General features: G+C 43.2%; 2 protein-coding genes across 4 annotated transcripts in view; one reads left to right on the top strand and one right to left on the bottom strand.

Annotated features, from left to right (window-relative positions):
* Positions 1-2817: 2817 nt before the first annotated feature.
* On the bottom strand, positions 2818-12894 carry AP5M1 (adaptor related protein complex 5 subunit mu 1). Its single transcript, XM_054068355.1, is given in 3 exon segments — positions 2818-5977; positions 8287-8473; positions 8475-12894. Coding segments are annotated over 3 exon segments (657 nt in total). The 5' UTR covers positions 8940-12894; the 3' UTR covers positions 2818-5972.
* A 2284-nt stretch (positions 12895-15178) lies between these two features.
* The window catches only part of EXOC5 (exocyst complex component 5), a 32687-nt gene continuing 23502 nt past the window's right edge, over positions 15179-24363 (top strand). Inside the window, exons 1-2 of one of the 3 annotated variants that reach the window (XM_054068359.1) lie at positions 15179-15344; positions 21155-21246. In XM_054068359.1, coding sequence (XP_053924334.1) covers positions 15318-15344; positions 21155-21246 — 119 coding nt within the window. In that variant the 5' untranslated portion in view covers positions 15179-15317. The remainder of the gene's footprint in view (positions 15345-21154; positions 21247-24363) is intronic. The other 2 variants (XM_054068362.1, XM_054068360.1) reach the window with 2 other exon arrangements.

The following is a 24363-nucleotide window of genomic DNA, read 5'->3' as shown; positions in this document are numbered from 1 at the left end:
CAGTTTTTGCTGTTTAATGGGTTATACATGGACTTTGGATTACCTTGATCTCTTACAGGTCTGTTACATCAATTCTCTTTGCCAACTAAATGTGCAGTCTCATCTAAAACGTTTGTTTGCACGTATTTGCTTTAAATTCACATTAATTTGCATTATTTACATCACCCCAAAATTTGAATGAAACAAAGCACATTCATTTTATGAATTTGCAGCATGTTAGAAGAGAATCCTCCTGCACTTAATAGCAGGGGCTCCTTCCCAAATCATGTTCCTTTTTGTTTCCCTCTTGTCCATGTCTCTAATCCTCTCAAGACTACAATTGCAGTAGTTGGGAATGGAGGTTTGCCACTGTAGATCCTTTTGCAGACAACTATCACTGCTGGTTAGGATGAATGGAGGGGGTGGGTGATGTTTCTTTTCTAGTCCTGAGCAGTTTTCTACAGCTTCATGCACCCTGTCACTTGTTTTATTAAAGTTCGATACTGAGTTCGATATCAACATCTGAGTTCAATATCAACATCTTGTTTATACCCATTATGTTGTTTAGGTAAAATGTCAGGTTGGCAAGCCAGTATTTATTTTAAATCCTCCTCTTTATTCTTTTCCAGGGCTTGCATGTTCTTTTTCTTCTAGCCTGAAATGAATATAAGAGCCTGAAATGCAATACTAAGTCTGCAGAACTTTCTGGCTACCTCTTTTAAAAGTCTTTGTGCAAAGCTCCTTGCATAGATCTCATACAGTCGATACCTGTAACGACATTATAAACATAAATCTTTCAAGCAGCCAACACTCTTGTAGAAGAAACAGCATTCTGGACCAAAGGAGAATTTTTATTTTTTTTACTTTAACAGAGTATTTTTAAAGAATCTGTTGCATTAAATACTTGCTGATTTTTTTAAGAGCTAAAGGACTACGGCTGACACAGTGCTTCATCCCCTTTAGAGCCCACCAGAACTACTGCTAGATACCATCTTTGCTATGGGGTGCTCAGGCTCACATGAGCGCTCAGTCATATCTCCTTGGTTTATTTTTTTAAGTGTTTTTTTCTCCTTCTTAAAACAGGAAAAAATGTCCAGAAAACATAGAGAAACAGTGAAGTTATCTGGGGAATTAAAAGGGAACACAGAGAGATGCACAGAAGGGTTTAGTCACACTTGTAACTCCTTGAACTCTGATTTCCAGTTTCATCTCCCAGCGTCCCTCTTTGCTGCCCAGCCCTGGGACACCTGAAACCTCTACACACATCACTGATTTCTCTCCATGCCTTATGTTCTGCAGGCCATGCCTAAAGGTACCTCAGTTGTGATAGACCTGAGTTAGTAGTTTGCTAAGCTAAGTTTACTACTAACTTTACTTTACTCATTTAGTAACTTACTAAAATTTATGAAGCACCCATGCGAAAGGGCCCTTCCTTTTCCCAAAAGACAAACATAGCCACCAGGCCAGGAAAAAGGCTTCATCGGACTCTTTCTCCAACCATGTGGGTGTCTCAGTTGTTGGACAAGACCGTGGGATTAAGGTGTGTGCCAATTTGACCTGATTTATTTTGCTGCCTGAGTCATTCATGGGTGCTTTCCAAGGAACAGGGCATCCTGCATACTCAAGACACCCAGAGGGACCTCAGCCACACCGAAAGAGAGGCAGACAGGACCTTCTTTCCCCACTTCTCTTATTGTAGAGCTGTCCCTGAGTGGGGATAGAGCACTGCAGCAGAAGCGTGCTAGAGCCATAATCCAGAGGTTATGGAGAAAACCCTTGCAATAAAACAGGTGACAGCATGCATGAAGCTGTAGAAAACTGTCAGGACTAGAAGAGAAACATCACCCACCTCTTCCATTCATCCAAACCAGCAGTGATAGTTGTCTGCAAAGGGATCTACAGTGGCAAACCTCCATTCTTCTCCAGAAGAACTTGGCGAAGATGATGAGGAGACCTTATTGAGGCCTTTCAGTACTTAAAGGGGATTTAAAAGAAAGACGGGGAAAAACTTTTTAGCGGGCCCTGTAGCAATGAGACAAGGGACGATGGTTTCAAACTAAAAGAGGAGAAGTTTACACCAAATATTGGGAAGAAATTTTTTACACTGAGAGTGGTGAAACCCTGGCACAGGTTGCCTTGAAAGGTGGTAGATGCTCCATCCTTGGAAACATTCAAGGTCAGGTTGGATGGGGCTCTGAGCAACCTGATCGAGTTGAAGATGTCACTGCCCACTGCATGGGTGTTGGACTAAATGACCTTCATGGCCCCTTCTAACCCAAACCATCCTGTGATTCTATGAATTAAGATTACCATCTTGATCTAAGCGTTTTTTTTTTTAACTTACAGCTTAAAACTTTTTTCCTTAAGTAATCACAAATCTTATTTTTGACACAGAATACAGTTAAACAAGAGGCATGGCAGGAGCAGCCGGCATTGGGTGGTTATTATATGGCATTCTTCTCTTCTTCTTCTTGATATAAAGAAGAATTTCTTCACCATGAGAGTGGTGAGGAATTGGCATAGGTTGCCCAGGGAAGTTGTGGCTGCCCCATCCCTGAAAGCGTTCAAGGCCAGGTTGGATGGGGCCTTGGGCAGCCTGAGCCAGTGGGAGGTGTCCCTGCCCATGGCAGAGGGTGGAGCTGGATAATCTTTAAGGTCCCTTCCAACCCAACCTATTCTATGATTCTGTGATTCTATGATTCTGTGGTGCCTTCCAGGATCTCTCAGTGTTTCACCAGCCTTTCAGAAATTGCTCATGTTCCAATAACTTCCTTAAACTCCATTTCCTACGTTCCTGCAGACACCAATTTTCTTCTGAAAATGAGAGGTTTGCCTCTGTAAACCAAGTCCTTTTACAACCATTTTTCCAAAGAAAACAGCTCAGTGATCCTTTTTGGAAATATTCAGCAAACTCAGCTGGTTTTGCCTACTCAGAGCCAGTCCTGTGATTAGAAAAACCAGGCTCACACCTCTGGATCCCCACCAACACGAGCATTCAGAGCAATGCAGTGCACAGACGTGTTTGAAAGGGAACTCCCCACTGCTGCTGACAGGGGTAAATGCAGACCCCTTTATCGTCTCCGCTTTCATTAGTGCCACTCATGTCATGCTCCCCCTCTTAAAATTGTTCTAAATTATTGACTCGTATGTATCCTGTACACGTCTCATGAAAATAACAGAACTGTTGCTTTTAACTGTTAATCTGGGGTGTTACTGGATTCCTGTGACTTCTGACAGAAACAAGAGACTGAAAGCTTTCATGTTCTGTGAGGTCTCCGGTTTACAAAACCAGTGAATTGGGAGTCCTCCCAGTTTGTACCACTCTTTTTCTGCATCACTAAGTACTGACTGACTTACTGATAGAGTCACCATCACTAAAAGTGTTCAAAAAATGTGGAAATGGTGCTTTGGGATATGATTTAGGAGGCATGCTGGTGTTGTATTGATGGTTGGACGTGATAATCCTAGAGGTCTTTTCCAACCTTAATGATTCAACGATTCTATGACTTTGTACCAGTTTATATTAGACTAGACATATGGAGGAATTTCTCCAAGATGAGATTAGAGAGGCTCTGGCTCAGGTTTCCCAGGGAAGTTCTGGCTGCCCCATCCCTGGAGGTGTTCAAGGCCAGGTTGGATGGGCGTTGAGCAACATGACCCAGTGGGAGGTGTCCCTACCCATGGCAGGGGAGTTGGAACTGGATGATCTTTAAGGTCCCCTTCCACCCTATGATTTTATATTCAAGTAAAAACGACCATGGCATTTACATTTCAAATTATCTTCTCTAAGCTGTTATCCAGGACTAAACAATTTAAAACCAAGTCATGTTTTTAAGAGAAGTGACTTCTTTTGTTTTTCCTCAACAGAATTTTTTTAGCAAACATACAAAGTACAAGTTCTGGAGAATATTTATTTTCAATGTTTCATGACATTACTCTCATTAGCTGTCTCTTCTGTTTAAATACAAAAATACAAATGAAATTGCTGACAGGATGTCTGTCAGCAAGAAAACAGAAAACTCCATGCTGATAACAAAGAGGCTAATAATTTTGCCTGATTTAAAATCAATCTATCTTCATAGCCAGTGTAAGATAATAAAAAAACGACTGCTAAGGCCTCTTTTCACGGACTGTGACTTACTTTGACGTAAGCAGTGTTCTCAATGCAAACAACCAGTTGGGTGCTCTTTGCCTCCAGTGCCAACAGACAGGATTCCAGTCAGAGAAACTTCCAAAGATTTAGGAAACTTCTATCCTAAAGCCAAGAACAGCATCTACAAGAAAATGTCTGCACTGCACAAAACTGAGTGGAAGAGGAAGCCGTGCAGGGGTATTCTGCTCACCGATGACCCAAACCAGCAGGTTCTTCTCTCATGACAAATTCAGCCGTCCATAACTAACTTTGTACTCTAATTGTGCCAACTGGGCCCCTGCAGTATGACCGAGGAGAAATAAAGCCATCGGAATTAGTATCATTTAGTATTTCTGAACACTTATTCTGTTAAAGAAAGCAACAAAATGCTGAGATTATTTATGTGCATACAGACAAATCACACTTATGTGAGCACAGCTAATTTATGGGAAGAAATTACAGAGCAGGAGGAAATCACCCTGGTCTCAACCTAGTAATCATGAAAGGGCTGTTGATATTTTACTGTCTTTAGTTCGCTGATAGCATTTTAGTAACACTATGATCAGCATCAGCAACTTCCTATCAATTCATCTTTAAATCTTCTTGATAATTATGTGACATGGCAGTTGTCAGAGAGGCTTAAATGAAAACTATTGTTTTAATTTTAAATAACTATATTTTTGATAAGTTGATCTGTAGCTAGGATTAGCAGTTTGAAGGAATGGGCAACCCTGGGTTGGAAGTGATCTCCAGATTTAATCCACCTGGAGGATTGTGGCAGTGTCTCACATGAAAAAATACCACATGGAAACTGGACAAGCAACAGAAATCTTCAGGATGTTACCAAATATTCTGGTCCAATTCTGTATCCCAGAAATAGAAGAATTCCAAGGGGAATTATTTCCAACATCTGCAAGGTCCACTGGTAGTACTTTGATGGAGCGTAATATATTCTATTGTTTCCTAACAGGTTAATTTCAGGAAGATCACAGAGAAATGGAAGAAATATGTTTAGGATTTCTTTATTATTATCTGTTAAAAAACAGTCTATAAGTTTCACAGTACTTGAAAGAATTCTTTATGCTTTCATGAAGCTTTAACTTAAATGTTATTTTTAACTGTGAGCCCTCTTCAGTGAGTTGGTAATGTCTCAGAACTGGTGGAACAGGAACCTGGAAATAACTATATTCATTCTCAAGATAAATTAATACCATGATCATAAGATTGGTTATACACTGTTTTAATTGTCTTATTTTAAAGTACTTCAGCAAACACATTAATTGCAGACTAGTTTTGAACAGTATATGCCAAACTCTTCAGGCTGCTTGTGATTGATAGATAGATAGATAGATAGATAGATAGATAGATAGATAGATAGATTGATTTGTGGTATATGCACTCTGCATCATAGTCTGGATTCATTTTGTCTAATTCAGGCATCCAAGTGGTTCACTTAAGGTAAGAGCAGCCGTACCAAGCACTCATAAATACTGCACCTCTTGACTCAGATGACTCAAGTCCTGAAGTGCCTTTCCAGCAGTTCATTATATAAAAATCGCTTTATTTGTCTGAATCAGACTGAAACTCAGACACATTCAACAACACAGTTAATTTTACTCCTGATTGATAACTGGAAAACGAGGGTCAGGGATGTTATTACCTGGGAAGTGTAGTAGCACAGGTTGAATGACTTCTGAAAGAGGTACAACAGGAAATTCATAAGGTCCATCCAGAGGCTCAGCACTACTGGACATCATCAGCATGGTAGGGTCAATGGAAGCTGAATCACGATATCTTGGAGTGGAGGACCTTTAGTTGGGAGATTCAAACTGAGGGTGATGTTTGTGCAGATCCCTCTATGTCACACTTGGAAAAACAATGAGGTCAAGCAGTTATTCTAAACTATTTCCCTCAGAGTTAGAGTTTCAAAAACCAAATACGAGCATGAAAAAAACCCCACACAAAATTTTTCAAGCATGAGTACTGACAAACGCCTTCAAAACAAAGTTCCTTTCCCATTTCTGCCGCCTTTCCCACAGTACTGCTAGTGATGCTGTCTTAGCTAAATGTCTCTCACTTGACAAGGAATCTTTAGCCAGAAAACAGCAGATAAGAAAGCCAAGGACTTACCGTATAGCTACATCATTATGAATGTTATATAAACACACTTAGTGATAGTCTAATTAATTCAGTCACTTTTACAACATCCGCTTAATGTAGTCAAGCATGCTGTTAATGGCCACTGTGGTCAGCCCAGCGGTCCAGCCTGTTCAGATCCCTTTGCAGAGCCTCCCTACCCTCCAGCAGATCCACACTTCCTCCCAGCTTAGTGTTATTCGCAAACTCGCTAAGGGTGCACTCAATGCCTTCATCCAGGTCATTGATAAAGACATCGAACAGGGCTGGACCCAGTACCGAGCCCTGAGGAACCCAACTTCTAACTGGCCTCCAGCTGGAGTTAACTCCATTGACCACCACTCTCTGGGCCACCCAACCAGTTTTCAACCCAGGAGAGTGTGCGCCTGTCCAGGCCAGAGGCTGACAGTTTCTGAAGCAGAATGCTGTGAGAAACTGTGTCAAATGCTTTACTAAAGTCCAAGAAGACACCATAATCATTGTCACATACAAAACCATTCAAAATAATTATACAACTAATTTTTTCCACCAGATTCTGTATCAATAGTTCTTATGTCAGCCAAACAAACAGTATTTGTGGATTCAAAATGTTGTTCTAATAGAATAAAGTAGGATAGACGATCAAATTCTTACTTGGTAAGAAAATTCATTAAAAATGCTCAGGACACTTGCAGAAGACTCATTCAGAAAACCTGTTTCTAATCTTTATTTAACATAATCAGGTTGCTGGAAATAAACCTGGTGTTAGCACTAGCATTTCTTAGTCTCGATATGCAAAGACCGTGAAATGATTTCTCCTTATTTCATTTTAAATAAGAACATTTCATGAAAAAAATGCATGTGGTGAGGCTACTCTGGAAATTTAAGTCCCATAAATAGTTAGACTCATGGAGTAGTTTGGGTTGGAAGGGACCTTGAAGCCCATCCAGTTCCAACCCCCTGCCATGGGCAGGGACACTTCCCACTGGATCAGGCTGCCCAAGGCCCATCCAACCTGGCCTTGAACACCTCCAGGGATGGGGCAGCCACTTCCCTGGGCAACCTGGGAAGTGTTCAACACTCTAATAGTGAAGAAATTCTTCCTTATGTCTAGTCTAAATCTTCCCCTCTCCAGTTTATACCCATTGCCCCTTGTCCTATCACTACAAGCTTTTGTAAAGACTCCCTGCCCAGCTGTCTTGTAGGCCCCCTTCAGGTACTGCAAGCTGCTCTAAGGTCTCCTTGGAGCCTCCAGACTGAACAACCCCAACTCTCTCAGCCTGTCCTCATATGGGAGGTGCTGCAGCCCTCAGATCACCCTTGTAGCCTCCTCTGGACCCATTCCAACAGCTCCGTATCCTTCTTATGTTAAGCTGTTGGAATAGGTCCAGAGGAGGGTTACAAAGATGATCCGAGGGCTGGAGCACCTTCCATACAAGGACAGGTTGAGAGAGTTAGGCTTGTTCAGCCTGGGGAAGAGAAGGCTCTGAGGAGATCTTTTAGTGACCTTCCAGTACCTGAAAGGGGCTACAGGAAAGCTGGAGAGGGACTATTCATGAAGGCTTGTGGTGATAGGACCAGGGGGAATGGGTATAAACTGGAGAGGGGCAGATTTAGACTGGGCATTAGGAAGAATTTCTTCACCATGAGAGTGGTGAGACACTGACACAGGTTGCCAAGGGAGGTTGTGGCTGCCCCATCCCTGGAGGTGTTCAAGGCCAGGTTGGATTGGGCAGCCTGATCTAGTGGGATGTCCCTGTCCATGGCAAAGGAGTTGGAACTGGATGACCTTTAAGGTCCCTTCCAACCCAAACTATTCTATGATTCCGGAACTGGACACAGTACTCCAGATGAGGTCTCACAAGAGAAGAAAGGAGGAGCAGAATCACCTCCCTTGCCCTGTTGGCCATGCTTCATTGATTACTGAAAAAATAGTTGAAGCATAAAGGAAAAAAACAGTAAAGATCAAAACAAAATGCACTGCTAATGCATCAGTCTAATACATAGTATTTTGTTACACTTTGAACTATCACAGTATTAGAAATTCACTGGTCACATACCGAAATAAAATGATGAATTTACTTTCCTGGTGTACTTGCATGAAAAATGCTTTGGCAAGGTTTGCACATAAACTGTCCTCATCCTGCAGTTTACTGCTCCATAAACTTGCCATACGTCCACAACATCTCTTTTGTTGTACTCCATACACTTAACTTTTTCAGCCATACAGACGTTCACCTGAGGTTTGGCCTTCATACATGCTGGATCTCCAAGGTGGCTGGTTCTCATCTGCAGAAATTTCTTGAATGTCATCAAACGAGCTGTGTAAGCTGCTTATGTTTGTGTTTAAGGGGGTGCCAAGCAGACAGGTCTGGTTAAACAAAGTTTGAAGCTGGCCTATTTTTGCACTCATCTCAGTTTCATTCTTCTGACTTGGAGAGGTGTAGTCAAAAATGCCCAACAGATGACCCAGTCCTTGCAAGAGCCCAAGAATGGTAAGGAGGGATGGTTGTAGCTCCAAGGTCCCCTCAACCAGTGGGAGACATGCATATATCAGACTGTTCTTCTGAAACGCAAGTATGAACATGGCTTTAAGAAAAGGGTTGTCAGATGATATGGGGGTGTGTGTTGATCTGTTGAAGGTCTCCCCACATACTTCAACATGGAGGTAATGTCTGTCACATGGAAATAAGAGCATCTTAGTGCTGCTCATCTTTTCCTACCCATAATACCATACCAACAGAGTTCCTGGAAGTAGAACCATACAATCCCTTTCCTGGCTGTCGTAGAATGCAATAGCATTATAAAAATCTTTGGAATGTTGATATAATCCAGGATGAGTTTCTCTTAGGTATTCTCCCTTCCAAGAGGTGAGATCACTGAAAACAAGTTTTCCTACATTCAAGAAAACGGATGCCCCATATAATTTAACTACAATAGCTTTTTGCATATAGTATGTTACAACTACAGCTTTGCTACTCTAGTAAATGCTATATTTATGAGACAGTATAATGGAAGTTACTTACATACAGGTTTTTCATTGCTTTTCTGAGCTCACAGAATTGATCTGCAGCAGTTGCTTTAATTGATTAACAAGATAAACTAAAAATCTTCACAATATTATGAATATTTCACTATAAATAAATCCAATTTTTCCAGCATGAGCTGCATGGGTTGTGTGTATGTAGAAAGGGATTCCACACTGCAACCGCAGTGATGTGATGTAAACCTTTTACGATTGTGATACAAGAAGAAGTTACTATTACAAAAAGCAGAATATTTTGATTTAAGGTAAAGTAGAATTAAGTTAAGACTAAGCAAACAATTACTTAGTTTTTTACAATTTTTTGAAAGTTAGACATAATGTCCCTCTGATAGCACGTTGCTTTTTTCAAACTGTTTTTCCAGACATTGCTCATTCTTTGGAGATAATAACATGTTGTGTTAAGTACGATCTGTGCTGAACAGATGTCTCTTTAGTGACATCTCTGTTTGCAGCCTCTCTCTATCTCAAATGTAAGGTCAGGCAGAGCTGGAGTCAGCTCCAAATTAGCAAGAGTTTTGACTGTTGTAAAGTTCATAATAACATTAAAATTAGTCCTTAGGAAGTAATGGAAGATGCATAAGATTTCTGGGAAAATTGATACATATGCATGTAAGTGGGAAATACATTCTGTAACAGCTCTTGTCTCTCTGCACGTGGTTGATGGAGATCACTCCCTTGTGTTTCCCAGGCCTGATAAAGGATGTTTGCTTTCTAAACCTCCAAAGTGAGTTTTAGAAAGTTTATTTGCTTGCATTTTCAGTCCCAATTGTTTAATCATTTCATTTTTTACAAGTATTTAAGATGTAACCATAATGTCACAGAGACACAAGGTCATGTATATTTTAGAATCACTATGTTGCATTAACATATAGGTTTAATTTCAAATTTCATAAAGTTCAAGAGAAGTCATATTAGCTGTTTAATGCTAAGTCTACAATTTTTTCTTCTGAAGCAGTATTATTTCTTAAAGGAAAGCGGAGTGAACTTCTCAATCTAACCTAATCTATCAGGAGGAACTGAAGAGTTGTCTTTTGATAAATATCTGAGAAATGAAAAATTATTACTTCCACTAATGCACTGGTCTTCATCCTTTTTCAGAACTAGAGATTCCCTATGAGTCTCTCTTACACTAAGTTAGACAACAGGCTATTTTCTACATCCGTTTTTGTGGACTCTATTTGTAGTTACCTACAGGCCCTCAAAATTCTTATCACAGATTACAGACCAGGCAACTGGCTAAATCACTTTATGAATCACCTTGTAGCAGACCCCTTCTCAGGCTGCATGTTTGTTTGAGCTCAAAGCCACGCTTACAAGCAAACATGGGAGAAAAAATGCACAGATAGAGAAATACCTTCATTTATTCCCCCTTTTAAAGACTCATTGACAGTCTGTTTCTTAAATTGCCATGGAACTTGTAATCCCAGCAATGTGCTGCTTTGTTTTATCTATGACCTCCATATGTAGCACTCCCTTTCTGCTCCTGAACACTTGCATGGTTCTTATCCTGTTGCCTTTAAGTCCCACCTACACCATCTTTTCTTAACTAAGGAGCAGAGCCTCTTGCTGGAGGCAGAGACACTTCCTCAGGCTTATTCTCAGTGACTGTGCTTTTTTGTTTGGTTTTTAATCTGGCATCTACAGCTTTTTTTTTGTTTTCCAGTAAGGAAAAAGGCAGAGAGAAGCCAGAGCCATGAGATCCGTAAACAGGATACAGATGACAGTAAAACACTTCCCTACAGTCTCATGTCTATTTTGAAGAGCAAAGAAACAGTGGTTTTGCAGCTTGAAAAATTACAAGGACTCCCAGAGCAAGGTTTCTGATCAGAGGCTAAGGGTAACCTTGGTAAGTATCTCTTTTTTTTGGTTGATGTCTCCAAAACAAATGAAGAGGAGACATTTAAGTTTAGTTTTGTCTTACTTACGTTCCAATGTGTCTGCTCCATTTGCCAAAGCTGTCACCATACCACAGCAATCTCCTCCTCCCACTGAATCATTCCCAGCTTTAGCTGAGTCATTAGATGACTTGTTAGCCCTTCAGATCTCATTTTTTTCAGCATCCCCTTCTAGAAAGTAATGAAAATCTAAAAAGATGAAAGCTTCTGGGGATGAATGCACTTTGGCGATTCAAGAGAGAGACCGTACTTGTTGCCTGAATTAAGTTATGATCGCCTCAAAAAAAAAGCGGAATGCTTTGATGTCCCAGATGTCTTCTCTGAGGTTAAAGATCAGGGCTCACGTATCTCCAGCTGAGTGCCTAAGTCCTGAAACCAACAGTTTCCATGTGATCCGGCATTCTTTACATTGTCTGTGCGCTTTGTTGAATTTAAGGTCAGTTAGGAGGATAAACTTGGGGTTTCCACAGCCCTATTATTTCCTCTGGAAACTTGAAAGATCTAAGTCTGGAAATCACTTGAAGTATCAAGTATAGTTTGCCCTTTTCAAAGGAGCGCCATTCCTTGTCTCTGCCGCTTACTGTGTGACATGTTACTCCACATATCCCTGTCACCAGCCTCCCGTCCTCCATGGTGATTACACTCTCGGATTTTCGGGACAAGGCTTTCTCTTTCTCTGTGTTTGTAGAGGGGAGGCCTCATCTCTACTCTTGTAGGTAATACAAGGACTACAATACTAATCCTAAAACAATCAGAGGAATGTCAAATGCGGAGATCTGTCAGCACCTGAAGATAGATACCCTACTTGCTCTTTTTCTTTGCGCTCTTCTAGGTTCTCTTTTCAGTTTTACTGCATTCAGATCGGGACTGTAGGGCACGACTCTTTATCCAGGCCTCATTTTTTTTTCCCTTTTCCTCATCCCTAGTTATTTCTCCTCTCATTTTTTCAAAGAGTCCTCTGAAATGGCACAGAGTATAAGGAACGGCAACAAATTTTGACAGACCAACAAAGGCCACCTGTCTAGCCCAAAGTCTTACTTAAAACTCTGTAATGGTATTGAATAAAAAGAACTGAATAGAAGTTCACTAACTGAAAAAAATAGCCTTTCTGTCCAAAAATTAAATGGAAAGTTAAATTTCTACCTGAAAATATTGTGGTTTTTTGTACAGTAACACAGTAATACAAAGAGAATACAAGAAAAATGTATGCTTTCTACTTTGCCCACGTTGTTCACCTGACAGAATTTTGTAACTGTTACCTTGTCCTTTTCACTGTAAGGATAGAGAAGAGGTGGGGGAAAACTCTGCAGGGACTAACAGAAAGAGGAACAGAGAAAATAAAAGTTGTGTAAAACACAGAAATTCTAAAAAAAAACCCCAGATTTAGCTAAAGCACATATTCTGTGTTCACACATAATAATGTTCACAATTGGGCACAGAAGTGCATAGGCGAAAGGAGCTCACAGGCACGGAAGGATTTATGAAGCATCAGACTAATTTCTTCACAGAAAGGGTTGTGAAACATCGGAAGAGGTTCCCCAGGGTAGTGGTGGAGTCACCATCCCTGGAGGTGTTCAAAAAATGTGTAGAGCTGCCACTTCAAGACATGGATTAGCAGGCACGGTGGGGGTGGGCTGATGGCTGGACTTGATGACCTTAGAAGTATTTTCCAACCTTAATGATTCCATGATTATTTCAAAGCAGTTGTGGCTGCCCCATCCCTGAAGGTGTTCAAGGCCAGGTTGGATGGGGCCTTGGGCAGCCTGATCCAGTGGGAGGTGTCCCTGCCCATGGCAGAGGGTGGAGCTGGATAATCTTTAAGGTCCCTTCCAACACAAACCATTCTGTGATTCTATGACACCGTGTGTGACAGCTACACACGCAAGACAAATGTGACAGCATTTCTAAGAGCCTTTTATTAAACTTTCCTACTATGCAAAGCAAATTCTTCTTTTACTTTGCTAACAATGATGACAATGTAGTCTCTGACCCAAACCATTCCATGATTCCATGGCTTGGTAGGTGCTGTGGTGTTGGACTGTCGGTTGGACTGGCTGATCCTAGATCAGCCAGTCTTTTTCAACTCCAATGACTCCATGATTCTGTGACTATTTTGACATTTCTGCACTAGTCTTTGGTCCCCAAAGTGGCCCTGGCTGCTCTGCAAACACCAAGCTCATTTTTTTTGCTTAGAATCATTGAATCGTTTGGTAGGAAAAGACCTTTGACATCATCCGGATACTGAAAATGCCAGCAAATAAAACTCTCTAAGTCTTGTTCTGGAGTTTTAGAAAGCAAGCGTCCTGAGGGATGCAATGTGAGGGAGTGATCTCCATTAATCATATGCAGTGAGACAAGAGCCAGGGACAGAATATATTTCCCACTTACATGGATATGTATACGTTTTCCTAGAAATCTTATGCATCTTCTATTACTTTCCAAGGACACATTTTAATGTTGTTATTATTAGCTTTACAACACTCAAAACTCTTGTTGATTCAGAGCTTTGGAGACATCTCTGCCTGACATTGCATTTGAGATGGGGAGAGACTGCAAACAGAGGCGATTACAGAAGAGACATCCCTTCAAAAAAGATCATGCTGCACAGAAAACGTTATCATCTCCAAAGAGTGAACAGCTATCAGAGGAACATTCTGCGTAACTTTCAAAGAAAACAATGATAGAGATGAAACTTAACTCTAGCTTAAATCAAAATATTCCACTTTTTGTAACAGTAACTACTTCTTGTATCAGTTGAATGGTTTGGGTTGGAAGGGACCTTAAAGTCCATCCAGCTCCATCCCCGTGCCATGGGCAGGGACACCTCCCACTGGATCAGGCTGCTCAAAGCCCCATCCAATCTCGCCTTGAACACCTCCACGGATGGGGCAGCCACAACCTCCCTGGGCAACCTGGGCCAGTGCCTCACGACTCTCATGGCGAAGAAATTCCTTCTTATGTCTAGTCTAAATCTGCCCCTGCACAATTTAAAGCCATTGCCCCTAGTCCTATCATTCCATGCCTTTGTAAACAGTCCCTCCCCAGCTTTCCTGGAGCCCCTTCAGTACTGGAAGCTGCTCTAAGGTCTCCTTGGAGCCTTCTCCAGGCTGAAGCCCAACTCTCTCAGCCTGTCCTGGTATGGGAGGTGCTCCAGCCCTCTGGTCATCTTTGTAGCCCTCCTCTGGATCTGTTCCAACAGCTTCATCTGCTTCTTATGTTGAGGATTCCAGAAGTAGACACAGTACTTCAGGTGAGGTCTCACCAGAGCAGAGCAGAGGGGCAGAATCCCCTCCTTCCTTCCTGGCTACACTGCTTTGGATGCAGCCCGGGACACAGTCAGTTTCTGGGCTGCGAACAAACGTTGCTGAGGTCCTTAAAGCCCATCCAGTTCTAATCCCTGCCACGGGCAGGGACACCTCCCACCGGAGCAGCCTGTCCATGAACCTCTCCTTCACCCGTCTTTGAACCCCTCCAGGAATGGGGATGGATATGGGGATACGGAATGGGATGGGGATAGGGAATGGGATGAGGAATGGAGACGGAGAATGGGGATGGGGATAGAGACTCTACCGCCTCCCCGGGCTCCCTCCCTCCGTTTCCCGGGGCTGGAGCCCCGTCCGGCCCCGCACCCGGGGGCGGAGCGCCCGTCAGCCCCATTACCTGCAGAACCGGGCGGCCCCGGGCCGGCGCGCTCGGAGCAACGGGGGCCACGGCGGGGCGGGGCCAGAGGGGCCCAGGAGGGGCGGGGCCTGCGAGGGGCCTGCGACAGCGGGGGCTACGGAGGGCGGGGCCACGGCTGTGGGGCGGGGCCACAGGGCGGGGCCACGGATGTGGGGCGGGGTCACGGGGCGGGGCCAAGAGGGGGCGGGGCCAGAGGGGGCACGGCCTCGGCGGTGGGTCAGGGATCAGGGTGGGGCCAGGGAGGGGCTGGGCCGTCCTCATCCCCTCACCGGCCACGCCCATTCGCTCACCTCCCCCGCGCGCCTGGCGCGGCGCCGCTTCCGGCGGGCCCACTTCCGGTAGGCAAGGCTACTTCCGGTGGCAGGGGCGGCGCCGTGGTCGCTGCTGCTGCCGCTGCCGGGACACAATGGGCGGCAGCGGCGGGGCGGCCTCGGGTTGCTGAGGGAGCCCCGCCGCTTTCCCTGCTGCCATGGCCACCACCGCCGAGCTCTTCGAGGTGGGTGCGGGCAGCGCCTGGGTTCCCTCAGGGCTGCCCCGGGAGGAGGGCGCCGCGCCGGGTCTGCCCGTCTCGGTGAGGAGGCGGCGCTGGGGTGAGGGGAGGGGGACGAGGACACCGAGCCTTCCTGCCCCTTGAGTGAGGGGAGTAGGGAAACATCACCAGTAGCCTGGCCAGCAGAGCGAGCGGGGGGGATTCTCCCTCTCTCTTCTGTTCTCGTGACACCCCACCTGTCCGGTTCTGGAATCTCCAATATAAGAAGGATATGGAACTGTTGCAATTGTTCCAGAGGAGACCACAGAGATGATCCGAGGGCTGGAGCACCTCCCAAATAAGAACAGGTTAATGGAATAGGGGTTGTTCAGCCTGGAGGCAGAAGGCTCCAGGAAAACCTTATAGCAGCTTCCAGTACTGAAAGGGGCTACAGGAAAGCTGAGCAGAGACTTTTTTCAAGGCCATGGAGTGATAGGACTAGGTGGAATAGCTTTAAATTGGGAGGAGGGAAGACTTAGACTAGACGTTAGGAAGAAATTCTTCACGGTGAGGGTGGTGAGGCACTGGCACAGGTTGCCCAGGGAAGTGGTGGCTGCCCCGTCCCTGGAGGTGTTGAAGGCCAGGTTGAACGGGCCTTGAGCAGTCTGGTCTGTGGGAGGTGTCCCTGCCCATGGCAGGGGGCATCAAACTGTCTGGGCTTTAAGGTCCCTTACGAGCCAACCTGTTCTATGATTATGTGGCACTGGGTCCTTATCTCCTGGGGATGAGGAGGCATGTGGGGGCCAGACCCTATCGTGCTGGGGTTTAGGGGGGACAAGAACCAGATGCTTCTGCCCTGGGGAGGGGTGAGGGAACGGGGACACTGGACTCTCCTGCCCTACGGTTGGGGACAGGGCCTTCATCTTGAGGTGAAGATGTGTGTGGGGAGCCAGGCACATTACCAGCACCTGAGGAGATCGAGGGGTTTGTGGGGGCCTGAGGAGATGGGAGAGGTTGGAGATGATGGCCCAGGAGGAAGCAGTGCCCTAGGCCAGGGCTTGCAGTGTCCCATGTGCTTGGACTGCCATCCCACGGGGCTCCCAGGCCTTCCCAGTAGATGGGTGCTGCCTTCAGCAGGGTCACAGGGCATGCCAGGCCCGGCTGCTGAGCAGGAAGTGTGGCTTTGGTGCTATTGAAGGCTGATACTAAGTTGACCTTAGCATCCTGGCATTTCAGGGCAGCTTCTGTTTTTCTGAAACAAGGAAATAACTTTGCCCTCTCCTTAGTTGCTGTGGGACTGAGGCACAAGAAGCCAAACAGTTTGCTGGAGGATGTTTGTGATTGGGGTGGCAATGTAGCGGGACCTGGGAAATTCACCTGTCCTGGACCACAGGCTCTCATGATGTGACCTGTGCTTAACAGAAAGTGTTTGTCCCCGCTTCCTAATGCGTGAGGATGTGGTGGTGTTGCCAGGTATCCTGTGTTTTCTCTCCAAGTCACCCAAGAGCCACTTGTTCATTTGGTGTCTGGAACATGGTTTGCCCAGCCTTCAGGAAAGGTCTTCCTGTTTCTCTGGAAGATCCTATATCTGTGGTTTATGTAAATGCATTGTGTGCACTTGTATTTATGAAGCTCTGTTATGACACGAGTGTTGTGACTCACATTTTGGCTTGCATGGTTTAAGACAATGGCAAGACTAATAATACACCATGTTCTAAGTAGTGTGGTGCCAAGTACCCTCTCTGCACCTCTCTAGCTGTCATAGGAGTGCGTTGGTTTCCCAACGTGATGACACTGCGTCTCTGTTCTTTGTGGGGTGTTGAATGCGAGATAACTTGGGTGTGGAAAGAAAACTGTATGTTTTAGCTGCTTTGGGACATGCAACAATTTGTTCTGTTTTGCAGTAGCTATAAAGATGAAATTACGAAGTAGATGAGACCTTTGTCTAGAGATGGGGCTTGGAATTGTGTTTTCCAATATGGAAACCCGTTGTTCTTTCTCTCCTACTTTCACTCTTCTTTCATTCTGAAGGGAAGAGAGGTGTTATTTAAGTTTGCTAATTGATGTTGACTGCTATGTTAGTTTGAAGTCACTGCCTTATAGGTTAGAACATGAAAATGTTTGATATTGGAGTAACCCTTTGCTGCATGCTGAGGGTGGTACTTGATTGCTTTGTTTTCATGAATGTGTGTTCAAAAGTAATTTTCAATATAGATAAGTGATGTTGCGTAGAAGGGTCTTGTGCTGAAAATGGACACAACCTGGACTCAATTCTCCCTCATGTAACTCGAAACGTAATTTAATGACAATCACTCCTAAGCTGGATTTTGATGTGGCCAGATCCAGGCTAGTTTGATCTATGATTAGTTGGTTCTATGCAGACCAGATCAAACCAGGTTATCATCCACTTCAGGCGTATCTCTTATTAAATCGGCAGTGTTGGCTGAATGGCTAGGATCATGTTAATTCATCCAGAGCTAGAGGGAAGTTCAAAGCTATGAAGAAATTGACTGTTGGGGCTCATCTGATAACAGGTAAAGGACTTGCAAATGACATTTGTGATAGGTGATTTCCAGTTCTGCAGAGCTGCAGAGGAGACTTTAAAATAGAGATTAGGCTGTCCCCTACAGGTAACCCTGTTATCAGGATGGCATTAGAAAGAACAACTGTGAGTGGAAGATACAATGAACAAACTAAGAAGTTTTTGGATTTGCAGTGGGGCTTGTGAAGTCATGACTTAAAATGGCACTGTTGGACTTCATGTATTCTTTATGAAGCAGGTAAATAATTTTTAGCACACTAAGAATAGTAAAACTTTACAATTTACACTTGTAAAATTTTGGAAGCAGCAGCTTATTTTGTTTCTGTGTTGGTCAGTGTTCTGCATATAATTGTATCCTCTGCAGTTTCTCTTTCTTAACACAGAACGGGGTGTATATGAATAAAAAACTGAAGGACACATCTCCGATGTGGTCTTGAAAAAAAGATACTTTCCAAGTTATGCCACTTATAAAATATTGCTACACCTGCATATAGCAGTGATTGTGCCATCATTTAGGTCTAAAAAAACTAATTAACACTCTTTGCTGATGTGTCAGATCGTTAAAGCAAAATGCAGGTTTGTAATTTTTGCAGAATAGCAGGTGTTGCAGGAGAGGGGAGACTGGAAGACAGGATGAGCATTGCGGAAGAGAGCGATGTGTATGAGTGCCTGTGCTGTGGGAAGGGCAGCGGAGGGGACTGGGATACTCTGTGTTCAGTTTGGCCTTGTGGCTGGTCGAGTGGCACAGTGTAGTTTGGGGTCAGCCACAGGGTTTGTTGCCATGTGCCCAGGTGGCTTTTGGAATACTGAGGTGGGAGCTGCAGGTGCTCTGTGTATGCGTGCACTCAAGAAAAGACATAATGGGTAGAGCAAGATTGGCATTATAGGGTTTTTTTTTTTCCCTTTTAGGATCTAGGAAGCGTATATCACATTTTCTTAGGAGAGAAGGCTTTGATAAGCTTGCAGAAAAACTCTCTGAATGTTGTATTGCCAAAGGGGAAAGAAAATTGAAGGTCATTATAGACTTACAGAATGGTTTGGCTTGGAAGGCACCCTAAAGATCATCCAGTTCCAACCCTGCTGATTTGGGCAAGGACACCTCACACCAGACCAGGCTGCTCAAGGCCCAATCCAGGCTGGCCTTGAACAGTTCCAGGGAGATGACAGCCACAAGTTCCCTGGGAGACCTGTGCCAGTGTCTCACCACCCTCATGGTGAAGAATTTCTTCCTGAAGTCTAATGTAATTTTTCCGCCACCTGATTTAAAGCCATTCCCCCTCGTTCTGTCACTGCATTCCTTTGTAAAATGTCCCTCTTCAGCTGCTGGAAGTACATATATGAGATTTTCTTAGGAGAGGAAGCTTTGATAGGCTTGCAGAAAAACCTCTAGGTGTTGTGTTACGGGAAAAAAAGGGAAAAAAAAATTCAAGGTCGTTGTGTGCATGTAGGAATTATCTTGTGGTGGGAACATCTGAAGGAAGGGAGAAATGTAGAAAATGTTACAAACACACATGGCATCAGTAAACAGTGCACTCCCTATGTAAGCATCTTACACGTTGCTGTACTTGGCATTGGTATCTGTGTCACTAGAGAGGTTCTCCAGCTGAATTACAGGGTCTGTGGAGGAAAGGATGTGGTTTTCATGTAAAGGAGAAGTACATTACAACTTTTGATGGAAAGAATTCACATAAAGGGAGTTTAAATCTGTGACTCGGGAAGAACTGGGTTAAAGGCATGAGTGACTTGTAGAGAAATGGTTTGTGTGTGGTATCATCCAGTCATTTTTGAAGCCTCACGAAGGAGGCTGAGCAAAGCACCATTACTCTTGTCAGTCCTTGAATGAGGAGTTACAGGGTAATCTCTCAAAAGAGTGCAACTTGTCCTGTCTATCAGGATTCAGCGTGTTGCAAAGTACATTTAACAGACTTTTATTGTTCTATCTAATAGCTTGGCCTGACTGCATAGGGCATGAGAAGTTTCTGAGGGATCACAAACCTTGCCCTGGCAATATTTTCTTTCCAGCACTTGTTTTTAGTTATTAGAATAACACTACAATGCTGTTTTCCCCCTCCCTATTATTTCTGACAAGGTTTTAGACCTATTGACACAGGAACTAACTTGATACATGTTAAGGTCTGTTTATTTTTTGTTAGTTTTGTGTTTTTAAACCAAGCTTTGTTAAAAGCAATGGTGGCATGCTCACTTGTTTCATTATAAGAAACGAGTTGTGGCAAATACCACTATTAATCAGAGCCACTCCTTCACAGTTTTAGAACTGCTGCTGTCTGTGATTTAAAAGCTTTCCATGAAGTCCTGGTCATTGTAAGAATGCTTTGCTGATCTTAGATGTGCTGATGCTAGAACCCAACCAGTACTGCTAGATTGCCAATGAAGCTGAGGGGATAAATACTAGTTTTTAAAGGGTAGATGTTGGACTGTGTTTTGGGTATTTAATATTAACTGCGTGAAGAAATGTTTGAGGTGGCTTAAGTACTATGCCAATTGAAATAGGAGCTCTTGAATTTATGATGATTTAGTTTTCTACCTTCAGAAACATTGTTGGGTGGAAGAATAGTCTTAACTGTTCATTCCACAGTACTTTTGTGGAAGAGCCAGCAAGTATTCTGGAAGAAACTTGAGGAACCTTGTGTTTTTACCATCACTTATGCACTCCTTTTCCTTCTTGGGGCAGCGGGTCCATCGCCTGTTTTTATGCTTGCTTTGTTTTTATCTGCTTTGTTCCTGCAGCTGCAGTTTGGCGTTGCATAGTGTCCAGTGGCAGTCTCACACTGTGTTTGCCTTGGTTACTTCTGCTTGTGTTGCTGTGTTGTGAATTGCATCAGAGCATCAAACAACTGCAAAGAAAACTTACTTTGCTGCATAGTGTTTTGGACAGATGAGTTTTCCTGTCTTTTTGCTGCTCAGCTGATGGCTGTATCTCTTGGTGTAATATCTCAGATCAGTGCAGCTGCTGTGTGGTTCAGACACTTTGTAATAACAAGCCATAAGCTCACCTGGAAATAACGACAGGTAATTCAGAGCCAGCTCTTCACAGACCTGCAGCAAATTCTTTGCTAGTAGTCTGGCCTTCTCTAGCCTAGATGTTCAAAGCCACTCTATTAAGAACAGTGCGCTCTATATTAAATATGTAAAGGTAAGAGGTAATGGGTTAATTGTCAACACTGTACTTTTGATGGTATTACAGCTTCTAAAAACTATCAAACTGATATGTAAGCAGCTGCCTAACGAATGATCTGCTGTGGCATGTTGTGAAGAGTTCTTATTCTGTGCCTAGGAGCCATTTGTGGCAGATGAATACATTGAACGCCTGGCATGGAGAACACCTGGAGGAGGTTCCAGAGGTGGAGAAGCTTTCGATCCAAAAAGGTAAAATAAAATTGCCTAATGGTCAAAGTGAATATCTCTCTAATGGTACCATTTTATTACACACATAACAAAACCTGTATGTAGTGTTGGTGTGTGTCCAAGGAGGTTTTCTTCTGTGAGAATTGCTAGAATTTATGACCATGAGCCAAGTATTCAGTAACAAGAGTAGGTAATGTCACTTTCTGATTTAGAACTTTTGAGTGAAAGAGAATTGATGCTGTTTGTTGTTGTAAGATGTGAATGTTCCAAAGCACTAGAGTTACTGAATTAAAACATAATATGAGGCTTTACTGCCACAGTCAATTTTAGTTTCTTGCTAGTTAAGCTCCCAGAGCAGGTTTGTTGCAAGATCCAGTAGTTTACAGACCTTGTGCAAATAAAAGATACAAACAAGTAGGATGGGAAGAAAGGCAGATACATGTCAATGTTGACTTGGGTTGTTTTAAACTGAATTTGTGTAGTGTAGTCTGAATCAACAAACAGCTTGCTGCTGCTGAGTGAAGATGGACTTGTGCCCCACTTCCTTACTTTTAGCTGCAAACTGTGGTGGCTCATCTTGTGCAAGCCTTAGGCAGATAATCTCATGATAAACTAATCTCACTGCCAGGTCACCAAACTGACCTGACAAGAAAAAACACCCAACTCTTTTTCTAGTTGTATTAGCAGTTTTGAGGGACTAGAGAAGCCTGGGGGTAGGTGCATAGGGAAGAGATTGTGTCTGTGAGCTGGTGGTGAGAAGGGATGTGGGTGTGGAAAGACGCAATGCTGGGGTAGGGAAAGTGGGGAAGGAGGAGGTAGTGTAGGACCTTCTCTTGTTTGTGGTGAGCTGGCTTGGCTCTGAGAAACCTCATCGTAAGAACTCAGCTCTCTGGTTACCACACTAGCACTGGGTGGTGCAATGGTAACTCGCATGCAGTTTTATACAGCCCTGTTCAACATCAAAGCTTCTGTACTTCAGACCTCTGGATCTTCTTTTGATTTGGCAAGAATGAGTCTTTCCAGGAGTGCTACTTCTTAGCTTCTGTACCAGTATTGGTAGTCTTTCTATTGATGTAATGAAGCGTCTTCTTTTTTCACATGATTATAACTTGGGAGATGAGCTTGACCTTCCTCCTGTTATGGTTACTGGAACACCATTGAGCTTAACAGGGTCAACAAAAAGTTCAGATATCTGAATGTTAATTTAGATTATGGTGATATAAATTCAAAGTGCAATAGCTATTCCTTAATGACTTCTCATTTGTGTATGTGATCTTATTTCAGATTGAGGTTGTGGTAACCTGAGCTAGAACTCTGAAGAAGTTTAGGAATTACTAGCTCCATAGACAGGCTGTTATTAGTCAAAAGCAAATATGAAATGCTTCATTAGCATGGACAAAGGACATTCCTTCTGGAGCAGTTTGGCTCTTTAGAGGCATGTGAGATGAGGAGGTGTGTTGCTGGAGTTATAGCAGATGCTACGCTTGGCATTCAGTTTGGGGCTTGTATCCTATGCAGAGCTTTACATGTGGTTTAAACAGGAAGGGGCCTGAAAATACACGGCATTGCTTCCTGTTACTCTTTCTCCACAGTTGTGCCTAGTATATAGTTTGGAGTTGTTAATGATTTGTACCTGTACCAACTCGGTTTAATCTATTTTGCTGTATTTCTGCTGATTTGCTTGTGGTAACTTCTGTGATGCACTTTCCTATTTTTCAGACAAGTGGGAGAATCTTGCAATAGTAAATAGCTTTCTTGTGGCACCTTCTAGTATTGGGCAAGAAGCCAAAATTAGTATCAAAAAGAAATAGAACATTTGGTGTGCATTTTTTCCTTTGTTTTTAGGAGATTTTGCTTTTGTGTTGTAGCAAGAATGTTGGAGCCTTTATTTCTGTTTTGAGAAACCTGACCAGCAGTGACCTCTTCTACTTGAGCATTCTTCCTTACGTCGCTGTTATGAGTACTGCTGCTGAATAAGTACTAAGTTGGCACAATACCTGTTTCAAAAACAAACCCCAAAGTGAATCGAATCATCTTGTTAAAATGAATAGAAACTGCCTGCACGTCTCTAGGCTTTTGTTTGAAAGTGTGCTTTATGTCACTTACTATTGTTTAAATGTTACTTTAAATATACTTCTGTAAACTTCTGTTCCTTGTGATTTTCTGTGGAATCTATTACAACTTGCTCACTCTTGGGCTTCTGGCAAGCTGGAAGTGGAGGAAGGTTGTCATAAACATCTGCCCTAGTCCAGTTTTCTTTAATAAGTTTTGCTTTTAAGTTGCTTAATGTTGTAAAGATACTGCTTGAAGTAGGTTTTTTAGACCAACACATGAAGCAAAAAGGCAGTCCACGTGCTCCAAGAAGCGGGGTAAAAGCCAGTCATTTTAGCAGCAGAAGTTAAAACTGAAATTCAGTGACCCTCCATGCAACTAAAGAGAATGACATTAGTGTCATTTAGTTCTTGCCAAGAGAAAGCTCTGCATGTTGGCGAAGAGAGGTACTGTAGTTGTTACTGAGAAGGAGTTGTGTGAGGGTAGAATAATATGTTCTGCTTTCCCCTCTGGTTACTGAGGGTCTCCAGCCTGTGCATAGGGAGCCAGGAGAGGAACAGCGCACTCATTCTGCCGTGCAGCTGCACTGCAGGTTGGAAGGGCTCCACAGCAAACCTTCTGAACAGACTGTATGTGAAAATGCAGATTCCCGAGTAGCCTAGAAACAGCTTCCTGGAAGGGAATCCCATTTCCTCTCCTCTTCTGCTTTGACATTAAATGTGGATAGCAGACTTCTCAAATCTTTCATATGTTTTCAGTTATTAGCATGAGTTTTATGGCTGTGGAAGATCCCAGAACGTTAGTGACTGAGATGTTTAAAGAAGCATAAGCTGAGATGACTGGAATGAGACAGAGTGGACAAAAATAGTAATGAGAGAGACAACAAATTAAGAATTTCTATTCTTAATAGAAATTAAGAATGCGGTCAGGTGTGCTGTATTTGGGAAGAGTAAAATGTGAGTCCGAAAGAATCAAAGTGATGAGAATGGGCAGAAAAAAACCCTTAAGCTGGTATATGTTATAGGCAGAAGTGAAGTTGGGTAGCAATTCAATTATAACCAAAACAGCTTTACAAGACAATATGAT

This window comes from Cuculus canorus, chromosome 5, assembly GCF_017976375.1.
Source record: "Cuculus canorus isolate bCucCan1 chromosome 5, bCucCan1.pri, whole genome shotgun sequence".
In the NCBI taxonomy this organism is placed as follows: domain Eukaryota; kingdom Metazoa; phylum Chordata; class Aves; order Cuculiformes; family Cuculidae; genus Cuculus; species Cuculus canorus.
Note: the sequence above shows the minus strand (reverse complement) of the source record. Positions and strands in the feature narration are given on the sequence as shown.